Here is a 26,226-nt window from a genome sequence, read left to right on the forward strand (position 1 = left end):
AGAGGGACTCTGAGTGGGACCCTGAATGCTCAGGAAATTCAGTTTATGGATCATTCTTTAGTTCCTGTGAGTTATAGTTTAAAAGACTTTGTTAACCCATTTCCTTTGACATGGACATACAGTGAGGAATGAGAAGAGTATGTAGCGTGAAAAGGTAAGAATATGTAGAGTGAAAGATCTGCTGGCAGTTCTCAGCCTTTAATCCATAGATTTCCCATGGTTTCGGCCATAAGGAATGAACAATTTTATTTTGGTAAGACACCACTTAAAGACTCTTGTTTTTCCTGTTTCCTCTTCACAGGTGTGGGGAATGGGTTGTTAGCAATCCCAGCAGAGATCTTCCTTTGTTCAAAGGTGCCCTTCTGGCCTGGCTGCAGGGCTGATCAGCATATTGCAGTCTCTGAATGTAGCTTGATTTAACATTTTTAATTCTCTTGCCTCCTCTGTACATTATTTTGAATGCCTTTAACTTTGGGAAAGTAGGTTTTTACTTTACTTTGATAACATGTCCATATAAACCAATGCTTCAATATTTTGTTCCTGATTCTTTTAAGGTCACATAGTTTGTGGTTTTGCTTTGGCTCTCTACCATTACAGAAATATTTCTTTTTCTATATGTTTTTGGTTTTTATTTAACTCATTTGAAAAAAAAATATTTTTGTAAATGGGTATCATCTACCTTAGCTGTTTATTTAAATCAAAACCAGAAAGGATCGACTAAGTTATATGTGGGAAGATAGACATACACCATTTAATCCTCTTTGTTCTAGGGAATTGACAAATGACTTCCACCAACATGTTTTCCATGGCAAGTATTTGTGTTGGTAAGCAAACTTCTTTTCTTTGCCCAAACATAGCAAGGGTAAGTGGCAGCATGAAAGCTAATTTTGTTCTTCGTTGAAATAGAGAAGATCAGAGATGCTGCAGTGTTAAACTGCTTCCTTTCTTCTGTTTGGCAGATATCTGAAAGATAGCCTGATGTCAAACCCCTCACAAACCAAAATCCAGGATGCCTTTTCCTGAGCAACTGAAAGAGTCAGTGGTTTTACTGGTTGTTCTGTCAATGAAAGAACATCCAAACCTATAGAAAAGTTTTATAAGAGTTTATTTGAGCCAAATTTTTTAGGGCATACCTGGAAGCAAGATTTCAACAGATTGAGAAAATGTTCTGGAGAATGACAATTTTGCAGTTCCTTTTTTTGTATTTAGAATCAAAGGAGAAAATATAAAGTGGTAGATTAAGGAGATGAGAGAAAGCAAACTGGGAAAAATCTCTAGGACTAGTTAGAAAGCAAAATGGAGAAAAATATACTTCTTTTACCTTGGCGGGTACAGGCTAGTTAATAGTTAACATTTACGGTGGGTAGAGATGGTATGTGGACAAGATAACAATAAGGAGTTCTGTGGTCTGAGGAGTTCTGTGGTCAGTCTGCTCGTTGTCTTGTGCTCTGTTGCCTGAGGTTGAGGGGTCTAAAAAAGAAAATTATTCTGACTGCTATACTAGATGCATAAGAATAGTGGATAGGACTCACTTAAGGTAAAGACTGACCTTTGCAAAGGAAACTGTAGGCCTGAGATGTGTCTACCTGCCATGGCCTGGCCAGTTAGGAATTTATGATTAGAACCATCCTTGATGGTTACTTTTGGTCACTGAGCTTGTCACACCTGCCATGTGCCTCCCCCCGAATCCCCCAACCCCGAGTTTTATTAAATAGACACATTTTGACTCACATTTCCTACCTGAGAGCAAATGGATTTTCCCAAAAGCTCCTGAGACTATAGGGATACAACATCTTTTCTCCTGAGATGTTATTTGTTGAATGATTGAATGAATGTTGATCCTCTTAGTTCTATATTTCTTTACATCTTATGGCTGCAAATAATATCTGGGAAAGACCAGCAAAAATGAGTATTGAGTCCTCCCTATGCCCAAGTAATTTACTAAAATCAAGGACTCAGAATGAATTAAAACACACTCATACAGCCAGTTCTCATTCTCAGTCATTATGTTCCATAAAGTCACAGCCAACATGGAATTAGTGAATACTGAACTGTTGCTTCTGTGGGTAATACGGAATTAGTCCTATGAGCCTCTAGTCAAAACATTTTCATCAAACGATCAATATATAACCTTGTTTTCTGTGTTTTTCTGTTCAAGACACCTTATTTAATTAATACGTATTGTCAATTCTTAACATCGAACTCAGCCAATAGCATTATGGCTCACTCCTGAAAGAAGATGATCTAATACTGTATTTTCTCTGTAGGGCACATCATAGCCTTCTTGTGCTTAGAAACACTAAACAGCCTTTCAGTTCTGCATCTGGGGCCATTTTAAACAGCAACGTCATCAATAAAAGGCAGAAAAATGTGAAAAATATGGCACTAAGTAGACTGGGATAAGGATACTTGTCTATAGTATGAGAACTGAAACAAGAAGGCAGAGCATTGCCTAGTTCGACCTCAGCTGGGACAAGTATGTAGGACAACTCAATTTTTCCCCACTCTGTACAAGCTCACAAATGACCATGAAAGCTTTGCAAATATTGATTTTAGGGTTTCCGATAAATTAGTGAGTAGGCAAATTCACAAATAGAGTATCTGTAAATAATGAGGCTTAATTATATTTCCTGTTAAGCCAAATCCAAAAAAGTTTTTTTTCCCCCCCAATTACACTTGACATTCAGTATTTTATTAGTTTCAGGTGTACAGCATAGTGGATAGACATTTATATAATTTGCAAAGTGATCCCATCTGTAGTCTAGTACCCACCTGACACTATACATAATTTTTTTCAATATTATTGCCTATATTCCCTATGCTCTACTTAACATCCTGTGACTATTTTGTAAATGCCAATTTGTGCTTCTTAATTTCATCACCTTTTTCAATTAGTCCCCCAAACCCCTTCCCATCTGGCAACCATCAATTTGTTCTCTATATCTATGAATCTATTTCTGTTTTGTTTATTTTGTTTTTCAGAATCCACATAGAAGCAAAATTATAAAGCATTTACCTTTGTCTGACTTATTTCACTTAGGTTAATACTCTCTAGGTCCCTCCATGTTGTTGCAAATGGTAAGATTTCATACTTTTTCATGACCAAGTAATATTCCATTGTACATTTGTACCACCTCGTCTTTATCCAGTCATCTATTGATGGACATTTAAGTTGCTTCCATATATTGGCTATTGTAAATAATGCTGCAGCAAACATTGGGATGTATATATCTTTTTGAATTAGTGTTTTGGATTTCTTCAGATAAATACTCAAAAGTGTGATTGCTGAGTCATAAGATAGTTCTATTTTTAATATTTTTTAAAAAATTTGAGGAACCTCCATATATTTTCTGAAGTGGCTTCACCAATTTGCAATCCCACCAACAATGCACAAGGGTTTCTTTTTCTCCTCGTCCTTGCCAACACCTGTTTTTTGTTGATCTATTGATGATAGCCATCCTGACAGATGTGAGGTAATGTTTCATGGTGGTTTTAATTTGCATTTCTCTGGTGATTAGTGACATTGAACATCTTTTCATATGTCTATTGGCCATCTGTATGTCCTCTTTGGAAAAATGTCAATTCAGGTCCTCTGCCCATTTTTTAATTGGATTATTTGTTTGGTGTTAAGTTGTGTGACTTCTTTATAAATTCTGGATATTAACCCCTTATTGATGCATCATTGGCCAATCTCTTATTCAGTAGGTTGTCTTTATTTTGTTTGTTCTCTTTGCTGTGCAAAAACTTTTTACTTTGATGTAGTCTCATTGTTGATTTTTTCTTTTGTTTCCCTTACCTGAAGAGATATATCCAAAAAAATATTCAAATAAATTAGTGAGTAGGCAAATGTACAAATACAGAATCTGCAAATAATGAGGATTAATTATATTTTCCTTTAAGCCAAATCCAGAACAAGGTTTTAAACAATTAAATACTGTGTTTTGGCAAAATTATTCCAGAATAAGATGGGATGGCTCTATGATTCTGCCATACTGATATACTACTTTAGCTTTCAACTTTTCAAATACAGTAGTCACCCCTTATTCATGGTTTTGCTTTCTGAGGTTTTAGTTACCCATGGTCTCCAGTGGTCTGAAAATATTAAATGAAAAATTCCAGAACTAAACAATTCATAAGTTTTAAATTGTGTATAGTTCTGAGTAACATGATAAAATCTGGAACCTTCCTGCTCAGTCCTGCTGAGGACGTGAATTGTCTCTTTCTTCAACGTATCCATGCTGTAGACACTCCCTGCCCACGAGTCACTTTGTAACTGTCTCTGCTATTAGTTATTGGTTGGGGGAAGAAGGAAACACCACGTTCACATATGTTTTATGTTATAACTGTTCTTTTTTTTTAAATAAAATTCTATTTTATTATTAGATTATTGTTGTTAATCTCTCTGTGCCTAATTTATAAATTAAACTATCATAGGTATGTATGTACAGGAAAAACATAGGATATATAGAGTTCGGTACTATCCACGGTTTCAGGTATCTACTGGGGGTCTTGAAATGTATCCCCTGTGAGTAATGGGGGTCTTGAAATCTCACAAGTTAGATTGGGTTAGAGAGCAAAGATTTTTTTTTTCTAAAAATGTGTGTATTTCAGTAAAAACAAAGACATTTAGCTGAAAGCTCACTAATGCCAAAGGACATCGTGTCGAATGAGATCCGATGGTCAGGTTTTAATACTGAAATGTTATAAATTCTCAGGAATTCAGTTTAGTTATAGAAGATTGGACTATGAAATAAGTTGGGGTTTTTATTATTTTTAATTTAATTTTTATGCATTATTTTGAGGTCTATAAAGTAAGTTTCTATGGCTTTGTTTTGATATAGGCTTTTTAAAAAAATTGATAATGATACAACACACTTAAGTGAGCATTTAAAACACCACCTGTGTAATATAATTGAAACAAGTCACACAAGACAGGGAGAGAGTTTTCTCCATGCTATTGCTGGAATACAAGACTCCCACACAAAGTATAAGGCATATCGTATTTGGCTGTGACAAAGTATTGCTGTTGATAAATACTTTCTTGTTATCCAGAATAATGCCAGTGCTTTGGTGAGCCAAGCAGGAAAGTTTTCTCTTAAAGCTGGAGTCTAGATAGCAAATATTTCATGCTTTGTGGGCCAGATTGTCTCTGTGGCAACTATTCAACTCTCCTGTTGTGTGAAAGTTGTCATAGACAATAAATAAATGAATGAGCATGGCTGTGTTCCACTTAACTTTATTTATGGACATTGAAACTTGAATTCCATAAAATTCTTATGTATCACAAAATTATTAGTCTTCTTTTGATGTTCTCCCACCATTGAAAACTATATTAACCATCTTTAGTTTGCGGGCAGTACAAAAATAGAAGTTGGGACAGATTTGGCCCATATGCTGACTCTTATTTTAAAATTTATGTTGGTAAAACTATGTCATATAACTGTTCCTTGCATCTACATTTCTAAATCAAATAGATGATTACAACATTTCTTACTTAAATCTGGAAATAAAAAATTTGGAACATACATGTATGCATTAATGAATGTATATGTGTGCGTATGCATGATTGTACGTTATGTATGTGTGTGTATTATATGTGTGTATATATGTAATACATATACATATATATAATAGCCTCTTATAACTGCTGGTTTAGGCAGTTCAGTAACATGAAGAGTTCAGATTTGGAAGTAAAATAGATCTAGAATTATACTCTGACTCTGCAATGTACTAATTGTGTGACCTCAGAAAAATTACTTTACCTTTCTGAATAGGCCTACTTATCCCTCAAAGGGAGTTACTATTACCTACCTCATATGGTTGACTGGGGAAAATTAGACAATATGTGTAAAAGATACCTGAGACATCGATGTATCCAATATATAAATGTTTTTTTGAATTATTGAATTTTTTTTTAAAAGAAAAGACTGTGTGGCTCCCTAAGGAGACCCAAGTCTCACTTCTAATATAGATTTTCTATATGTTCTCTGTTCTGTTTAATAAGCATGGCCACATCCCAGATCAATTTGTTACACCTTTCTCTTTTCTTTTTCCAGTGGTGCCATCAGTATTCATGTGTTATTGTTTCCTCTGACCTCAGTCTTTTTGGCCCTAGATGCTGGTAGCATTTTCAGACTCTCACTGGGTTCTGCATACTCTTGCTATACTTCACTAGAGTTACACCTGTACTTTCAATAGAGAAGTCTCTTCTTTGACAAAAAGGCAAAAATATTTTTGCTTTTGAAGCTTTCTTGGTAATGGCACTGGTTAGAAAGTAAAACGTGGAAAACTGGACAGATAGCAAGAGTTCATGACAAGGAAAACTTTTTGTGGGATGCTAAAATCTGTTTTAAAGAAACCTATTTAAGATAGGCCTCATCTTGTGACCTGCTTGTTTTAACCATTTTGTTTGTTAGAAACAACAAAGTAAATCTCTTAATGACCAGGTATTAAAATCAAGTTAGTAGTCAAGCTAAGATTGTTCTACAGCACCTAAATTCAGATCTCTTCATTTAATCATATTTATTTCAAAATAGTAAACTTTTCAGTACAAATTATACTTACTTTTTGTGGTATGTGTTGGAACATTTATATACTGAGCTATAAACGATGAAGCAGCTAATAAAACTTATACTCATAACTGTCCTTTAATTGAAATTACTAAGAAAGAGCTAGTAAATGGTCTTTTAAAAAAACTAGTTTCAGTTTTTTTAAAGAAACATTGAAGTTATTGCTTCAAACTTGTCACACATAACTCATCTTCTAATGTATAAACCTAAAGGTGTCATATAAAAGGTGTCATATAAAGGTATAAATAAACTATATTTGTGTTTGAATATGTGTGTAGATAAACACACAAATATATCTGTAAAGATAGTTTTCTTCCTCTTGTCTCTGCAATTAGTCGTAAGTCAGTGCTGGAACCTGTCAAGTTTAGAAGTTTGTTTTGAACTAAAAAGAGCAATCCATTATTCTCTTAGTGTATAATCGGATGCTTTCTTTCTTTGCTTCTTGGTATTCCAGTTGGACTGAGAGGAGCAAAGAGTTTCAGAAATAAGCATGTGTTTAATTCATTTGTTGAGGCCTCGTTGGTAAGTTATCTTGCTGGGAAATTTGGAGAACACTGTCTAATTGCGGTGTTTGCCTCTAGTCTAGTAGAGACATTGGTTATGTCCTTGCTTAGGCATCTATGAGTTTATTCTAGTAGGCTGGGATATCAGTTGAAGGAAATTGAGTTAAAGGGCTCTATCATAGGCTTCCTGGTTGGTTTGGTAAGGAAGAGGTGACAGTCCTGTGGCGGAGAAGAATCACAGTCCTATGAGCCCCTTATTATTTCATCTGTCACTTGGCCATTGCTGCTTGTTCTGTTCCTTAATTATTTTTTTAACAACTAAAAATCTCTTTTATTTTTCTACCAACTAAAGCTTAAATTTCAGAAAATTGTCTAAGTTTTTTGGATTCCCTAGAGCATGTAGTAAGTACTCTATAAATATTTGGTCAATAAGACTTGGAATCTTTGAGCATTTTGTGATGGATGATAAAACAGATTCAGAGATTTTAAGGTGGCATTTTAAGGTCTCTAATTTCTTCCCCCTCCTTTCTTTTTCCTTTTCTTTGGTAGGGTCGCAGCCCTCTATTGTTTTAATAAAATATTGTGTATTAAATTCACACATGTCAACTTCAAAAATAAATTCACATGACCGTGTTTTATATGAAACTATAAAGATTATATTCTATTTTTATGAGAAGCTTCAGTCTCTGTAGTTGGTAAGATAAAATAATTTTCCATAAGGACAATTTTGATAAGGAAAGAGGCCTTTATCTGTTCTGTTCATGATATACTCCAAGTACTTACTTCAGTGCCTGGCTTGGAGATGACATTAGGTGAAGCCATAGATTGAATGAATGAATGAATAAGAGAGAATGAGAGAAGAAAGAAGGGAGGACAGTTGGGAGGAAAGGACAATGGATAAAGATTTCTGGGTTTAGCTTTCAAAATACCTTTTTCATCACCACAACGATGGTTTTCTTGGGTAGTTGGTGGTTGTGGGCATCAGTCTGTGCAGTGGCCATTCTGACCAAAGCAGCTGGCTGGTTCCTGCACTGCCTGCTACAGCTACCCCCTGCCAGGCGGGGTATGACTATTACCCAGGGGCCTGGTTTTGGGATCCTCTGGAAGGCTTTTTTCCTCTACATGCTCTCAGTGTTCATCTGCTTTATGTCCCTTCAGTTGTCCTCTTATAGGCTAAAAGTAGAGAGATACAGTTGCACGAATATCTAAAATGCAGGAATATCTCTACATCTCTTCCTTTCTCTGTATCTTAGTGAAAAAATTAATTAAATTCATGAACAGGGAGAAGTTTCATTTCATTTTTGTTTTGCCGCTGGGCCTCTCCTTCACCTTGCATGTTTTGTATTTCAATGTGGTGGCACTGTGGCATAGTGTCCCCTAGTCTAGCAGGTGTCCCTTGGATGACTTCTTATCTGGGAGGCCACTTGAACTTTTCCATTTGGGTTCTGCTGATTACTTTTTCCATTTTTTAATTCATCGCACAAACAAATAATGCAGCCCTAGGGCTGAAGTGTTTGTTCAGGCAATGTGTAGTAGCAAAACATCATGCTGTTTGGAATCAGAAAGATTGGATTTAAAGTTATATCTACAATAGACTCCTTGCATGTTCTTGGGCAATTACTTGTATCTAAATCTCTTTGTTCTTGAAATATCTAATCCTTGGAGAATTTTTACATGAACTCATAAGATAATGGAGTGATATCTGCCCAGTATATGTAATGTAAACAGTAACTTATAATTACCTTTTTAAATTGAAATTTTTATGGAAATAGTTGTGGAGTCGGATGCAGTAGTAAACAATACGGATTCTTGCATACACTTACCCAGTTTCTTCTGATGGTAACATTTTACAAACTTCATGTATATAATACCACACCCAGAATATTGATGTTAAAATCTACAAGACTTTTCAGATTTCTCCAGTTTTACTTGTACTTGTGCATGCATGTGTGTATTTACTTCGATACCTTTTTTTCCCCCTCATTTTTATTGTGGTAAAATACAAATAACATAAAATTATTACTTTAACCATTTTTAAGTGTTCATTTAAGTGGCATTAAATAAATTCACAATGTTGTGCAAGTTTTCCCACTATCCATCTCCAGAACTCTTTTCCTCATATAAAACTGAAACTCTGTACCCCATTAAAACAGTAACGTCCCATCCTCCTTTCTGCTTAGTCCCTGGCAACCACCATTGTACTTTCTGTCTTTATGAATATGACTGCTCAAGGTACCTCATATAAGTGAAATCATAGAATATTTGTCTTTTTTGTGTCTGGCTTATTTCACTTGCCATGATGTCGTCAAGGTTCATCCATGTTATAGCATGTGTCAGAATTTTCTTCCCCTTTAAGGTTGAATCACACACACACACACACACACACACACACACCACATTTTGCTTATCTATTCACCCATCGATGTACTCTTGGACTGCTTCCATGTTTTGGTTATTGTGTATCATGCTGCTATGAATCATATATTTTATTACTGAGAAGATTTGTACATCTGCCACCACAGTGAAGATCTTAACAGTTCTAACATGAAGAATGTGCATTTTGTCTTTTTGTAACCACATTCATCTCCCTCCTGTCTCTTTTCCCTCCATTCCTGACCCCTGGTAACCACTAATCTGTCCTTCATTTCTAAAATTTTGACATTACACATGTTACATAAATAGAATCGTAAATAGAATCTGGAGATTCACCCAAGTTGTCGGGTGTATTAATACTTAGTTCCTTCTTATTGCTGAATAGTATTCCATGTTGCAAAATCATTTACCGTTTGAGTGACATCTGTACTGTTTCCACTTATTGGCTATTATATTAAAACTTCTGTAAACATTTGTGTACAGGTTTGATATGAATGAAAAATTTTATTTCTCCAAGAGTACAGTTGCTGGGTTGTGTTTTAAGAGTTACCATCTTCATATTGCACGAGCCATCCCTGGTGATACAGTTTCCTGCTATGAGTAAATGGAGGTTAAAATAATGGCATGTGGACCTTTATAATAATAGCTTGACAATAGATACCTTTAGACAATAATCTTAAGAAAACTGATAACCTCCTTACTGGTTCTTTTTTCTCCTTTAGCCTCAATTTCTTGGAAGTGGCTCTACCATTTCAAAAAATGTCATTCATTCTGAGAACCTTGGAGCATGTTAAAAAAAAGAATAGTTGCAAGCCGTCTTGATTTTACTGCTGCAGAGATTTTTATATCATTCTCCTTTGCCATCTGAATTTCAGTTAGCATAGCCTCTTCTCTATATTATTAACATGGTTTCTTTCCTGGAATCTCTTCCCTATGTGTAGAGTCTCTGTAACCTGGTCACAGCTGACCTTTATAGTTGTAGGTTCCAATTCTTCTCTTCATGGCCATGTCCACGTAAGGGCCTTTGCACATGCCCTGGATGGAGCCTTGTCCTCTTCACACTGTTAGCTCATTCACATTCAACTGCCAGCTCAAATGCCACCTCCTCTTGGCATATGTTCTTCTAATATGCTACTTTTCATAGTACTTATGGTAGTTTTAAATTTTTAATTGTATAAAACCTAGGGCCCCACATGGTTCAGTCTGGTCATAGAGTCCCCTTAAAGAAGTCGACCAAAAAATATGTTACCTTAAAGCAATTTAAATCTTAACATTGCCTCTGGTAATGATTTTAAGCCTCTTTACGAATATTAGCTCTTAACCATGGTTTCCCCCTACCCCCGTTACTAGGTGAGATTTTTAGGTATGGTGCTGTTTGACCCACTCATTCTCATTAACATCCCTGAAAACTGCATTTGGATCTCATTTATCTTAGTAAACTTAGAACCAGGAACATCGACTGGCAGATATTAGGTGCTCCATTAATGTTTGTAGGAAAAATGAGTGAATGAATGAATGAATGAAACTACCTGTATCTACATAGGAGACATTTGGGAAGTGTGACAAAATGAATGAGTAATATAAATTTTTCTTAATTTTCCAGGTGATTTTTGAAGTAATAACTTCTGGACGTCAAGGCTACCTCGCTATTGATGAAGTGAAGGTGTTAGGACATCCATGTAGTAAGTTGTCTCAACTTTTAAACATTTGGGTACATACTTAGGAGAATATTTACAGATTAAGAGAGGATACTAAAACCTGGGGTGCAGTAGTCCTGCTGAGAGGGTTCCCTGACAAGTCCCTATATGTTGCTTTGCCAGCCCAGAAGTCCAGAAATATGTATTCTGTGTGTGATGTCATTGAATGTATCTAAATGTATTTAAAATGAAAATCAGAAATGAGAATGAAAAGAATACTTTGGTATGCTCAAACATCCTTGCAAAGGTCTTTGGATTTTCCTTTTTGAATAGTAGCACAAGTTAAACATTGAGAATCTATGCATTGTGTTCCTAAATCCAGTATGTTTCTGGCACTTTCAAACAATATAGCCCCAAATAGGCTAGGGGCCTGGCGAATATAAGAAATCTACCTAAACTACCTGGGGACCCCAGAAATGATCTGTTCTTCATCTTTTATAAATTACTACTTTAAAAAAGACTAATAGGGGATAACAACACACTTTTCTTTTTACCACCCAGTATGAATGAACAACTCTTAATAGTTTGTCATATTTGTATCCGAACCTTGTTCTTAATTCAACAAAATGTTGCAGATTGCCAGTCCTGATTCTCCCCCACCTTCCCAGGGGCCAGCACAGTGCTGAGCTAGCCGCTGCCCCTCTCCGCCTGGAAGATTTCTAGTCCACAAGCAGCAGAAACAGATGTAGCTGATTTTACCAGGAAAGCTTTGTATCAAAAGGAAATTAGATGGCAAATAGAATCACTGGGAACATCAGTGATCTAGGCTTTGACAACAGGCAGAACCAAAAGGGAGGATTTGTGGGCATAACCATGGTGACTGCTGTGCCAGACAAGCTGTCCAAGACAGGAGTGTGGCAGTCGGCTCCTCTGACTGCCTGACCCTTGTAGGGTGACCCTTGCCACCTGCCTGAACGTTTGTTACTATCTCTGTGACTTTGCACCCTCACCCTTGGGCATAAAACCCTGAGTGAGACTGTCAGGGTAGACAAGCTAAATCATGTACTCATTCTCCACTAGCCATTGGAGTGATCTAGAAAGGCAAGCTTCAGCTTTTTCAGCTTCTATCATAGGAGCCAGACCTAGACTTTTACCAAGAAACATACAGTGGGGATTTCCCACTCCACGATAGAGCTTGGAGAGCTGAGGAACCAGTAAACTGCAAATATCTGTGTGTGTGTGTGCGCACGCGCGTGCATGTTTGCACACGTGTGCACACATATACATACACTGTTTCTCATAATCACTATTCATAAAAAATAATAAAGTAAATTCTAATGAATGATATCCAGTTGTACAAATTACTCTGTATTCTTTCCCCACCCACTCATCATTACATTTTTTAGGTCTATCCATGATATTCTATCATATGATTATACTACATTTTATTTTTTTATTCTTCTATGAATATTTAGTTTCCCCACCCCCAGTTTTTCTCTGTGGCAAACATTGCTGCCATGAACATCCGTGTGTTCATCTCTGGGTGCAATGTGTGAGAGCAGGGTATGTTCTTAGAAGCAGAATTACTGGGATGTGGGGTAGAAACAGTTTTAGTTTTATGAGAGCCACCAAAGTGCTATGAATAGTATCTGAACCAGTTTATATTCCAACCAGCAATGCATGCAAGTTTTATTTTCCCTGTATTCTATTTTCCCTGTATTGCACAAAATTGATATCATCAGACTTAAAATCTTTGATCAGCTAGCAGTGGTCCCCAACCTTTTTGGCACCAGGGACCGGTGCTCCTATGAGAATCTAATGCCTGATGATCTGAGGTGGAGCTGAGGTGGTGACACTGGCGCTGGGGAAGGGTTGCAAATACTGAATGAAGCTTCCCTTGCTTGCCCACTGCTCACCTCCTGCTGTGTGGCTCAATTCCTAACAGGCCACACACTGGTACAGGTCTGCAGCCTTGGGCTTCGGAACTCCTGAGCTAAGGGATGGTAGCCTGCTTTATTCTTAGGGTCCCCAGCATTAAAGAGAAGCCAGCTAGTTTATACATTTGGATCACTGTTGATGGTCCCTACCTAAATGCTTGAAAGAAAGGTAATATCTACAATGGTGTTAGAAATATGAACACTGTTTTTATTACATAGATTGAATAGATTATGAGATCACTCCCTGTACTAGTTACAGAGAAGCCCTGTTGGTGGTTATCTGTTGAAGGTATGATGACATAGTCATTTGATTCCATCTAGAGGGATTTTGCTGTCCCTGAGATCTTTATCTGGTTCTTGGAACCACAACAATGAAGTTCAAGCAAGGCAGTCATTTTGTTCATTACTAAGGCAGACATTACTTTTGTAGCACATTGCATTTGCCTTTTCTTCTGTCAGCAAGACTGGTGAATTCAAGAAGAATTTCTCCTCCTTTTTTTCTGAAAAGGCAGGAAAACGAACAATACTGTACCTAATTGGAACAGCAGGGCAAATTTACTTGCTCATAATTACCTGACTTGGAAATTGGCCAAATCCTCAGAGTAATAGCCTCAGGCTGGAGAGGACCCATGAGGTCTTCTAATGTGCATAAATGTTCACAGCCTCTGATTCACCTCTTACCAGGAAGTAAAAAATCATAAACAGTAATACTGCATGCCTACTATGTGCTGAGCACTCTGTTTCTCAGAGCAAACCTCACCACAGGCCGATGTTATTGCTGGGTGCAGATGCAGTGGCCAAGGCCAAGTTCTGCTGGGTCTTTTGTTTTGTTCTGTATTCTGGGGGTTCCTTCTTTTATATCTGGCCACTGGCCAACAAAATAGTTTCTGAAGTGGAGCTCCTCCCATTCCATAGGATTTGAGTTCTCTATCTTTTGTAGTATAAAAAGAATTAATGCTTGTCCTTCTATCACAGTCTCCCGAAGTTTCTCCTGCAGCTTTGTTCATTCCTTCCAAACCCAGCTGCCTATTGCCATAGAAAGGTGTTTGTGGTCTCTCCTTTGGAGAATACTGGTGCTAATACTTAATTGGCTTTCCAAACTGCTGTTAAGAGACACAAAATTGCAAAACAGGCTCTGTACCAAGGTGATGTATGGTATAATAGCATTTTGAACTATAAGCTTTAAATGGTTTTGATGATAGCTTTTCTGTAGTTATTTTTTTCCTGAATCTCTAAGTTTATGAGGAAAACATGCAAATGAAGATTTTAAAGAAGGCAATAGTTTGGCCATTAAATTGAAAACTTTACAGGTAATATTTTAACAGATTTTCTATCAAGATTTCTAAGTAATCAGTTATTTTGAAATTTTGAATACTCATTAAATTTAAATCATAAAGGAACATAAATATTTTATATAGAAAATTATGCTTTCCGAAAAGATATAAAACCGCTGAACTTTATTTACTTCACTTTTAAGGCTCCTGTTTGGATTCATATAGGTTTATGAGTAAGCATTACAACATTTTTTAAAAAGTAGCTATTCTGTTACGAGTATACAGTTGCTCATAAAATTGATTTTAATGTAGTGACAGTCAGATGGAGAATCAGCTTGAAATGTAGAAATGGCTGTGGATACAGCAGATCTCTGGCTTAAGACCACTTCTAATGAGCATAGATAATTTTTGTATTTGATATGCACACTAAAATATATATTTTGAATTTAGTTCAATAATCCTAGTAGGAGAAACTGAAGAAGCATTTTATCAGCTTCATAATATTGTCTCCTATTTTAAAGTAGGTTATAAACTATCAATATATGAGTATTTCTATTATTACGTTGGGATACTGATATATATTTTCTTATATCTTATAAGCCATGCAGCATTTTAAGAGGCTTATTGAGATAGAATTCGCATATCGTACAATTCACCAATTTAAAGCGTGCAATTCAGTGGTTTTTAGTGTATTCAAAGAGTTGTGTAACCATTACCACAATCAATTTTAGAACATTTTCATCACTGCAAAAAGGAACCTGTACCCATTAACAGTTGTTCTCCATTTCCCCAGGGATCCCACCCTCAGCCCAAGGCAACCACCAATCTGCTTTCTGTCCCGATAGATTTTCTCACTCTTCATTATTTCATTTAAATGCAGGCATTCAGTGCATTGTCCTTTTTCTCTGCCTTCTGTCATTTAGCATAGCATTTCATGGTTAATCCATGTTGTAGAGTGAGTCAATACTTCATTCTTTCTGAAAGCCAAGTAATATTCCATTGTATGGTATACCCCATTTTCTTTATTCATTCATCAATTGATAAACATTCAAGCTGTTTCCAACTTTTGGCTATTGTGAATAATGCTGCTGTGGACATTTATGTACAGGCTTTTGTGCGATATTTGTTTTTAATTATCTTGTGTATATACTTGGGAGTAGAATTGCTGGGTTACCTGGTAAATCTATGTTTAGCATTTTGAGGAACTGTGAAATTGTTTTTCAAATCACCTGCACCATTTTATATTCTTAAAAGCAGTGTATGAGGGTTCCAATTTTTCCATTTTCTTGCTGATATTTGTTATTATCTGTCTCTTAATCATAGCCATCCTAATGGGTTTAAAGTGGTATCTCTGTGGTTTTGATTCCTTAATGGCTAATGATGTTAAGTATCTTTTCATGTGCTTATTGGCCACCTGTATATCTTTTTTAGAGAAATGACTGTTGAAATCCTTTCCCCATTTTCAGTTATTTATTTTGAGTTGTGTTAGTTATATAAGTAGATACAAGTCTCTTATTAGATATATATGTATATGATTTGAAGATATTTTCCTCCAAATTGTGAGGTTTTATTTTTTATTTTCTTGATGATATTTTTTGCAGCATAAAGTTTTTAATTTAATAAAGTCCAATCTTCTATTTTTTCTTTTGTAATTTATGCCACTTCTGTCATTTTCTGTTATATCTAAGAATGTGTTGCCTAATTCAAGATCATAAAGGTTTACTACTATGATTTCTTCTAAGAGTTTTAGTTTCAACTTACATATCAGTCTCTGTTCTATTTTGAGTTCATATTTGTATATGATTTAAGGAAGTGATACAACTTCATTCTTTTTGCATTCCAGCACCATCTGTTGAAAGACTATTCTTTCTCTCATTCAACTACTTTGGCATCTTTGCTGAAAATCAATTGACTGTAAATACAAAAGTTTATTTCTGGACACCCAATTTCATTCTGTTAATCTATGTCTGTCTTTTTGTCAGCACCACACTGTCTTGATTACTGTAACTTTGTAGTAAATTTGAAATGGCGATCTGTGAATCCTCCTACTTTAAAAAAAATTATATATTGTTTTGTCTGTTCTGGATCCCTTGCATTTCCATATGTATCTTAGTATAAACTGGTCAATTTCAGCCAAAAACCAAGCTAATATACTAAGAAGAACTGTGTTAAATCTGGAGACCACTTTGGGTTGGAGGGTTATTGTCATCTTAACCATAGTAGGTATTTTTATCCATGAACATGGGCTCTCTTTCCTTTTATTAAGGTTTTTAAAAAATTTCCTTCCATAGTGTTTATAGTTTACAAGATACAAGCTTTGTACTTCTTTTGTTAAATTTATTCCTAGGTATTTTATTTTGATGGTATTATAAATGGAATTGTTTTCTTAATTTAATTGTTGGATTATTCATTGCAAGTGTATAGAAATACACTTTAAGATCTAATTGATTTTTTTATTATATTGATCTAATATCCTGAGACCTTGTTGAACTTATTTATAAGATCTAATTGCTTTTTGTGTATCCTTAGAATTTTTCCCATACGAGACCATGTCATCTTCAAGTAGAGATAGTTTTACATCCTGTTTTGCAATCTACATGTCTTTTATTCTTTTTCTTGCCTAATTGTCATGGCTAGAATCTCCAATACAATGTTGAGTGGAAGTGGAAAGAATATGCATCCTTGTCTTGTTCCTGATCTTTGGAGGAAAGCTTTCAGTCTTTACTGATGTGTGATGTTATCTGTGGGTTTGGGTTTTTTGTAGATGCTCAAATAAGGAAAGACATTCTCTTTTATTCCTGCTTTCTTGAGTGTTTTCTGTTTGTTTTGTTTTGTTTATCATGAAGGGGTGTTAGAACTTAGCAAATACTTTAATGCTTTTTTTTTTTTTTTGTCTTTGTAGGGGAGGAAAAAGTTTCCTCCACCCTCTTAAGGTCCCTTGGCTAGGTATGAAAATTAAACTGACAAAGACAGATTAACAGGAGAAAAACATACAAATTTATTTAATATACCTTTTTCATGATACGAGAGCCTTATTAAGAAATGAAAGCCTGAAGAAACAATTAGACTTGAGTATTTTCATTCTAGGTTTGATGAAGAGTGGACAATCCAGGAAGAATATGATAGGTTAAAGAGTATGACGTAAGTGTAGTAAACTAAAAGAAACTTAGTAAGACATGTTTGCTTGGATTCTTCTTGGTGTCCGTTTGTTTTTGGAGATAAGGAGGCTCCTTTCCCCCAGGTATAGGTAGGGCATCTTTCACATAAGGGTTTTATGACCTATTTCAGGGGAAATGTAGGGAAGGTCAGAGTGACCTTCTTACTCTGCCATTTTTCTCAAACTCCTTCAGCTTAAAATATTCAATATACCAAAGTGCCATATTTTAGGATAGTATATCCTGAACCCCGTTATCTATCAGATTATCATGTGGTTTTTGTCTTTATTCAGTTTGTGGGGTATATTATATTGTTGATTTTTGAAGACAAGTCGACCTAGCATTCCTAGGGTAAATCTCACTTGATTATAGTATATAATCTTTTATATGTTGTCATATAACACATGAAATGATACCTTGAATCCAGAAATTTAAAGATTACACAGAATTAAACTCTATTATTTTTCTGCTAATTTAAAAATATAATAATATAATGCAAAAGATTAAAAAAACACCTTATAAACCCATGTGCCAAATATTGTATAAAATGAATACAAAATGCGAGACTATTCTGTATTGCTACTTTGCAATATGAAATAAGTCACCAGTTTCTTCAAATATTTAAGAAATGCTGAGTTCAAACTATGGCATCCTAGGTTCAAAATTATTCTTATGTTCTAAAACAAAATTATTTTTTCACTCATTGAGTTATTCACATACCCAAACATTGCTTGTCTACTTCCAAATTTAGATTTTATCTATGAAGACATTAAACAGTGTGATTAAAATAAGAATAACAGTGACAAATAATAAATTAGAATTGTTTTCTGAATTACGTTCTGTTGAATAAAGACATATCCCCATGCTTTGGTTAAGAGATGCATAGGACTCAGAACTAACATTTCATTTTAAACACGTAAGAACTTAACTTGGATTTTTCTCCAAAGATATATCATTCTTTTTCAAGGTGTGGGTGATTTATAAAACTCATTTGTATATAATGCTAACTTATTTTTTCATGATAAGAATGTTGATTCTCTTTTTCCACTTGAAAAATTATTCCATTAAGATCCATTCTAACTTTAAGCAAAAAAACACACAAAACAAAACAAAACAAACAGGTTAAGAGCAAAGCTTTTTGCTTCTATCACAAGAATTACTTGACTTCCTTGGCCCCATAACCTCATTCATATAATAGAATGATAATAATAATAATGCTTTCCTCACGGAGTAAATGTAGGAATTAAATGAGTTAATGTACATAAGGAATTTAGAATAACGCTTAGTACACTCAAAGAGCTCAGTAAATGTTAGCTGTGGTTGCTGTTGTTATTATTAGGCACTATATCCTGATAGGTCTTCTAAAATGAGTTAGCTGCAGATTCTAACCCTAAGTAACTAAATTGATTGATTTCTTAGATGGAATAATCTAGCAGTGTCTATTTACAATTTTTTAAATGTTTGCAAATATACTGTTTTTCAGTATTGAGTAGGCAGTACCAGGCTATTCTTTTTGGCAGAAGTTGGTTTTCTTATTTGTGCTGGTATGCTACACAAATAGAGAGAAATGTTGACTGTTTATTTTAGCAGTTGGGCATGCCTACAGTAAATGCCATTACATTAAAATGTAAATGAAAGTTAAAAAGGGATAGGACATAGTCCTCTTGTCTCACTTCAGTTTACACTTTGATCTCACAAATTATTGTTCTCTGATTTTGTTGTTAGTATTCTGATGCAGACTTTGAAGAATCAATAATATGAAACTTTTACAAAAAGATTTGCATCTTGGTCAATGCTAATTCCTGACTTTGGGATCAAAGGCTAATTTGAGATCAGTTACTGCCCCAAAATCTCGATTCTTTGAAAAACTGTTTTCTTAGTGACAAACAAGAGAATATGGCAGAAATGAGAAAATAGGAGAGGTGTACTAAAAACCCATTTGATATTCATGGAAGATAGTTTTTAGGACTCCTGCAGCTTTTAGAAGAAAGCTCGCATAGCATTTTGAAAGGGTATCCAGGAGACAAATGGGCTTATAAATTTGGAGAGAGAGAAGTTTTTCTTTTTGAATATGGGATAGATTGAAATTTTCCACTCTAACGGTATTCTACCTGGTGTTACAATTAAGGTAGTTTGGCAAGGTTCAGAGATACAGCTCAGCATGGGCTCAAAACTTTTCTGGCTGTAGAGCTCTTTTTCTTGGGATCTTTTCCAGTTTCCAGTGATAAATCAGTTATTTTAAATAGTAATGAATACTTTTTCGAGGCTAAGTACAAGGCATGCAGTATGCCTTCCCAACATCATCTTATATAATCTTTATCCCAATCCTATCATATAGGTACTTTTTCAAATCCCTGTTTTCCAAATTAAAAAAAAAAAAAAAATCCACTAAGCCTTCATTTTAGGAATGTTTGCTTCCATTCAGATGTGGTAAGAGGCTGAAGTATTGAAGCTTGAACACACATGTACTAAAATATAAATCTTACAATATTATCAGCCTTAAATTGCTTCCCTGCTGAAAACAATTTTAGGATTTATTGCACTAGACAGGGAGAATCCAGACATCCTAAAACTTTGGAAAGATTATATAGCCCTTTGATACTGATTGCAAAAACTTACAAATGCCATTAGTAGAAATTTTGGCTTTCATGCTTTTGGAGGAAACTAATCTGAAAAATAGAATCCCACAGTCACTTTTTTTTTTTTCTTATTTATCTGATAGATGAGTTACTATCTTTCATTTGGGTCAGTTTTCTTGCATTTGAAAAGGATAATTTGATTATAAAAGTGTTTACACTTAATATGTTTGCATGTTTTCATCTGGTTTCCATTTGAAGTCTGGCTTTTTTATTTTAGCCAGATTATTTTTTTCTGGCAGTTCTTTCTCAACCAAGCAATACTATCTCCCAAACCATAGACCGTCAATCTGTTGCAGAGTAGGGCCCTCACCCAAATATGATTGAAGAGAGGCATAAAATCCTTAGACTCTGAACCTCACTGTGCAAGTAATATACACTGGCAGTCTTTGAGAAAGCCAAATTGAAGATCAAAATAATTCTAAAGGAGAAATGATAACTTTCATTCTGTGTAGCACGTCTTTATTAAGAGTGGAATGAACACAGACAGTCATATCTTTGGCCTTCAAATTAAGAATGTAAGTTATATCCTAATAGACAACCCCCTACAGACAGTTAGTATTAGGAGATGGTATTGATAAATGAGTTTTACTGTCTTTCTCTTTGGTTCAGGTAGGCAGTGTTAGAAGCAGGGACTTTTAGAAGCAGTCTTCCCAGGGAGTACTTTCTGTGCATCAACAGGCTGATAGCAGAACCAGTGACAACCCCGATATTCAAATTATTTATTATTACTAACTTAACTTATAGAGTAAAGTACATATTTTTCATAAGTTTATCATGAAAGTTTACAGAAATTAATACTGGTGTTTTTGAGGGGGTGATGAAGATCCTTTTATACCCTGCTGGTAGAAATGCAAATTGTTATGCACTTTAAGGAAATCAGTTTGGCAATTTGTGTCAAAAGCCTTTTTAAAATGCATATTTTTGTCTTAGTAATTTGATTTCTAAAAAATTATCTCAAGGAAAAACCAAAAAGTCTACATGATGATTTAATTATGAAAACTTTTACCTTGGCATTATGTATAAAAACTCAAATGTTCAACAACAGTAAACTTTCACATGTCTGTGTACTGTGCATTGGGATTTCTCAGCCTTGACACTACTGACATTTTGAACCTGATAACTCTTTTCTGTGGGTGCTGTCTTGTGCATTGTAGGATGTTTAACACCATCCCTGGCTTCTGCCTACTGGATACCAGTAGTACCACCACCTTCCCCACAAGCAAAAATGTCTCCAGACATTGTCAAACGTCCCTTGGGAAGGAGCAACATTGCCCATGATTGAGAACCATTGACATATATTAGGCAGATTTTCAAATAGTTTAAATGAATATTTAATAAGGGAAAATGCTGACGATATCTTGTTAAAAAGAAAGGTGCATGGTTGCCACTAAAAGGTAAAAAGATATCAATAGACCAGTTTTAGGGGATGTAAAGTTTCTTTAATAGCAGAGGATTACCCTGACAATGTTGCGTGAAGCCAAATACTCACACTAGATCTCTCAGAGCAGCCCATGACTGATGCAGCCACCCATATATGCCCATGTGAGAGAGAGGGGATTTTATCAGGTGCTGGAAGTGTTCCTTTTTTTTGGTTCCCATGGGAATTTTTTCCCTTCACACCCTGCCTCCCATTCCCACCCCATTTTCTGCTGTTCTCATGATTTGGCTTTTCATCTGCCTCCTTACCTAGTGTAAGTAAATAATCTGTATGAACATTCATGAATCCACTCTGAACCTAGACACATCAAAGTTTAATTTTCTAGCCTCCCTAAAGAGGCCTAAGCTTTAGGTGAACATGCTTTGTGTCTCTTCCACAGGTTACGGATGCTTTTCATTTAAAAAAGTTAAGTGTGCAGAAATGTATGCACATTTCAAAAGTTGCTTCTTAGAGATAAATTTATATATGATTAAAATTAATTACTTCTCTTTAATGTTTATTATTGAAATTATTTTCTAAAACTAAAAAATAAATTAAATCATAAATTTTAGGAGAAATTGATTTCAAATATCTTGAACATCTTTTAATATATTAGTCATAATTAGTAGGAGGATTATGTAAATGAAGACAGTCTAAGTAAGTTGTTTCAGGAAGCCATTCAAATTTGGGGAAAAATATATTATTTCTCAGACATTTCAGAAACATGCTGTAATATTAAAAGAAAAGAAAACTATATGGATAGCTTACTTTGGTTTTCCAAAATACTCTCCTAACATACATATAAAATTTGAAATTCATTTTTTTGTCAATGATTTTAGTCCATTGGAAGCTTACTCTACATGTTCCAGACTAAATGTATTTTAGCTTTCTCCATGTGCCCCTCAGAAAGTATGGAAGTCTTTGAAAGGCTACAAATCTCTTTCTAATGATTATAGCATGAAGGAAAAGGTTCCTGTAGGAAAGCAAGCCTTCCCTGCATTTCTGCACCTACAGGAGAGGTGGATGCAGAGCTCTTTTGTTTCCATAACACCTTGATGGCCCTTCTGGCTGAGAAAAGTTAAGAGAACTCAGTTGTAATGCATAGGAAAAGCAAGAGGGATTTTGAGTGTTTGGGCAGCCTGAGAATTTTTGAGGGAGTGGAGAAAAAGGAAGGAGAAGGAGTCTTAGATGGGATGCAGGGTAGGAAGCCAAGGCCTAAGACATACATGAGTAGCACATGGAAATTTTGCAGTGTTTTTAGGGAAGACTTTTAATTTTTACATTTTAGTAACTTAACTGCATGAGGATATACTAGGGATGATCCTGAAAATATAAATAACTCTTCAGCACGGACTCAGAACTGACCTTGAGCTTAAGCAAGTGAGGGGTAAAACTGCAGAATAACAGCCTCAGGTTTAACACTTCATTAACCCCAGTTATTATGAAAGATGGCTACACACCCAAACATCTTGTGTTAGAGACCCAACTTTTTATATTGACTGGCAGCAAGAAGGAAGCAGAATTAGGAGGCCATGAGGTGGACAAGAGAGGGCAACATTTGTGAGATGTCCCGCTATCTGATTATGTGGGATAACTTAAGTCTTTAAAAATCCAGAGGAATATGGAAGTGGGGGAAGGGTGGCCAATGTATGTAGGACCCAGCTTGAGAGATTTAAGTTTTTTCAAAAGAGCCATTGAAGTTCTAAATTATGCTCAATGAAGTCATGGCCATAATAAAGGAAGTAGACAGAGATAGCACCATACTGGCAGAGCACATAGTCGGCTGGGATTTGAGAAGAGGGGACTTTGGTTGACTGAGCACTTGTCATGACAGGAGTAGGATCAAGAAGGGAGAACAGAGAGGCCTCGAAACCAAAACCAGGCAGAAGAACTTCCAGCCCAATAGGCACCAAACAAAGAAGCCTGGAATTCTAACCCAGCTTCAGAGACTGTACTCATTCCAAATGTGACTCAAACAATAAGCTTTTTTATAATTTAACCATGGATGCAGGAGGTGTCCACAAAGAGGATGCAGAAGATGCAGCCTCCATACCCAAAGATAGCCAAGGAGAAAGAAGGCAAATATCCCACTGCCACAGACAGAGCACTACCAATGCAATGGAAAAGGATGTGACAAGGACCCTTATGACCTGGGATCCTTTATTTAGACTTGAATAAACCATCTAAGAGCTGGCAACAGTCAGTAAGAAACCAGTCACAAAAGGGGTGCCCAGGCTACCCACAATTCTGCCCACCAACTGCAAATTCTTCCTCCACAAATGTCTTCTTCATAGCTGATACTATGTCTATCAGTCTAAGTGTTAAGAAACCTTTCTTTATCTCTAAGGTGACTTGCCTCTCCATAGTTTCTGCATATTGTGTCCATTTCACAAAATTTGAAGTCAGCTATCATTCTCAATTTCCCCTATCCTTCCCTTGTGCCCCAGTTTTTCCTTCACTAGACTAAAGGGTCTACTTTTAACCCATTTCTTGTTTGCCCAAGAATACTTGCTGGTGGCACTTGCAGCTACAGTATTTACCCCAAGATAACATGCAAATTATAGTCCTAAGCTTACCCCAAAAGTTTGCCATGCATTTCCCATGCTTTTCAGAGAATTACATCAAAACAGGACTGATGAATTTGGGACAGTTTGTTTGAACAGAAAACAGATGCCAAATGATCTGAAAAAAAGGCAAAGGGGATTCCTGTAGCCAGATTCTGTAGTGAACTTATGGCACTGAAATGATTTGACAAGAAGGAGGTGACAATGTTGTCAGCATTCCACAATGGTACAGTGATTGAAGTAGACAACAGAAATGGAAAGAAAACTAAGAAGCCACGTGTCATTGTGGATTATAAGAATATGGGAGCAGTGGACTCAGCTGATCAGACTCTCACTTCTTATCCAGCTGAGAGCAGAAGGCACAAGTTTTGGTATGACATTCTTTAGCCACCTTCTAAACATTACAGTGTTGAACTCCTACATCTTGTAGAAGGACAATTCTGAACACACGATTAGCCATGTAAACTTCAGACTGATGCTGATTCAAAGAATGCTGGAAAAGTATCATAAGCCAGGGCAGCAACATCTTTGAGGTCGTCCGTGCTCTGATGATGTCACACCTCTTTGACTGTCTGGAAGACCTTTCCCCGAGAGTATACCACCAACATCAGGGAAACAGAATCCAACTGGTCACTGCAGTTTGCTGCTGGCACAACCACAAGAATGGCAAGAAGACCCGGAGAGAAACGCAGTATTTTTGAGCAGAATGTGATGTTCCGCTTTGTATTGTTCCATGCTTTGAAAATTACCACTCAGAAAAAAATTATTAAATATTGATCATCATATATATTTCTGTTAAATTAATATTAGAGACAATTTCTGTTTAGAAATAATTTGAAAAATAGTTTTTATATTTTATTTTCACATTGAAAACCAGTCAGATATGCTTCAGCCTCAAAGAGCGTGTTTATGTAAAATTAAATTAACACTGGTAGAGAGCTGCACCTTTTCTTCTAAGGAGGAATGGGTTAAAAAACTTGTTCTTCATAGGACAACAGTTCCCCGTAGTATTTATCACTCTCTGATCACACCTGACTTATCAGCGTTAGTCTTGATGTGACTGTAGATGTGGAGTCTGGCTCTGGGACAGGGATGACCATGTGGGCTATAGTGGCTATTGTATTCCCTAGTCTGGGTGCCCTTTGTCTGGAGTGCAGTGTGATGTCAGGCTTGACTTTGAAGGGGCCTCGCTGCTCTTGCAGGGCCACAGAATTGACCAAAGTGGCTACAAGGCTCCTTATAAATAAGAACTTCCCTTGTGGCTGTCAGAAATGTAGACAGTAAGAATTTTCACAGGCGCCTTGTTTGTAAGAGCCTCAGAAATACTATGTTCTGTTTTGTTGTGTTTTTTAGTGAGAGCACTGGGGATATGGCTTGGGGAGTTTTCTGGGTTGTTGACTATGGAGGCAGAAGACATTCGCAACAGAAAATATGAAAAGAGAAATATGCCAAGTTCTAGTTCTGGGACAAATCTACGTTTGGGGGCGGCGGGGAGGAGGAGGGGAACACAAAGAAGAATGCACAAAGGAAAGAACTGCAGGAACATGACTCTGAAAGTAGAATTTTAAAAGTTTTTTGGGAAGTTTCAAAAAAATATTAGTGTGACTGAAAGCATTTCTCATTGCTGGAAGATGCAATCTGAGGAGAGCAATTTTGGTAGAGGGTTTGGAGGCTGTGATGGTGAGTAAGTGGGAGATCCCTTAAAAAGGGGACCACTGGTGGCTCAGGATTGTTGGCAAGAAGTGTATCTAGCAGTTCCTTAGCAATGCAGAGGCCGGGGAGGCGTGGGAGAGAGAGAGAGAGAGAGAGAGAGAGAGAGAGAGAGAGAGAGAGAGAGTCTGTCCCCTGAAAGATTGCAAAGCATAAGTTGCTCTGATCAGCTACCTTAGAATTCCTGTGAAGTAGCTAAAATCTACTGTCGTATAAATACACTGGCGAACAGAGGAGTCTTCACTTACATTGTTTTTCTTCTTTTTCCCGATGGTGTGTACAGAGCATACTTACAGTGTCCAAGTGGCCAGAGGGTGTACTTAGAATTATTTTACAGGGGAAAAACAGTTGGAAAAGTTTCCAGTTGATGACTTTTGTATTGTAATAGACATATTGTGTTGGATTAGAAGAAGAGGAATACTCAGTTTTGTTTAAATTTCCTTGATAA

The 26,226-nt window shown here is 36.1% G+C and overlaps 1 protein-coding gene across 1 annotated transcript in view; it reads left to right on the top strand.

Annotated features, from left to right (window-relative positions):
* PTPRM (protein tyrosine phosphatase, receptor type M) overlaps positions 1-26,226 on the top strand; it is a 705,638-nt gene that overhangs the window by 265,373 nt on the left and 414,039 nt on the right. Inside the window, exon 4 of the mRNA XM_006920073.3 lies at positions 11,049-11,127. Coding sequence (XP_006920135.2) covers positions 11,049-11,127 — 79 coding nt within the window. The remainder of the gene's footprint in view (positions 1-11,048; positions 11,128-26,226) is intronic.

The sequence above is a fragment of the Pteropus alecto genome, unplaced genomic scaffold, assembly GCF_000325575.1.
Source record: "Pteropus alecto unplaced genomic scaffold, ASM32557v1 scaffold146, whole genome shotgun sequence".
Lineage (NCBI taxonomy): Eukaryota > Metazoa > Chordata > Mammalia > Chiroptera > Pteropodidae > Pteropus > Pteropus alecto.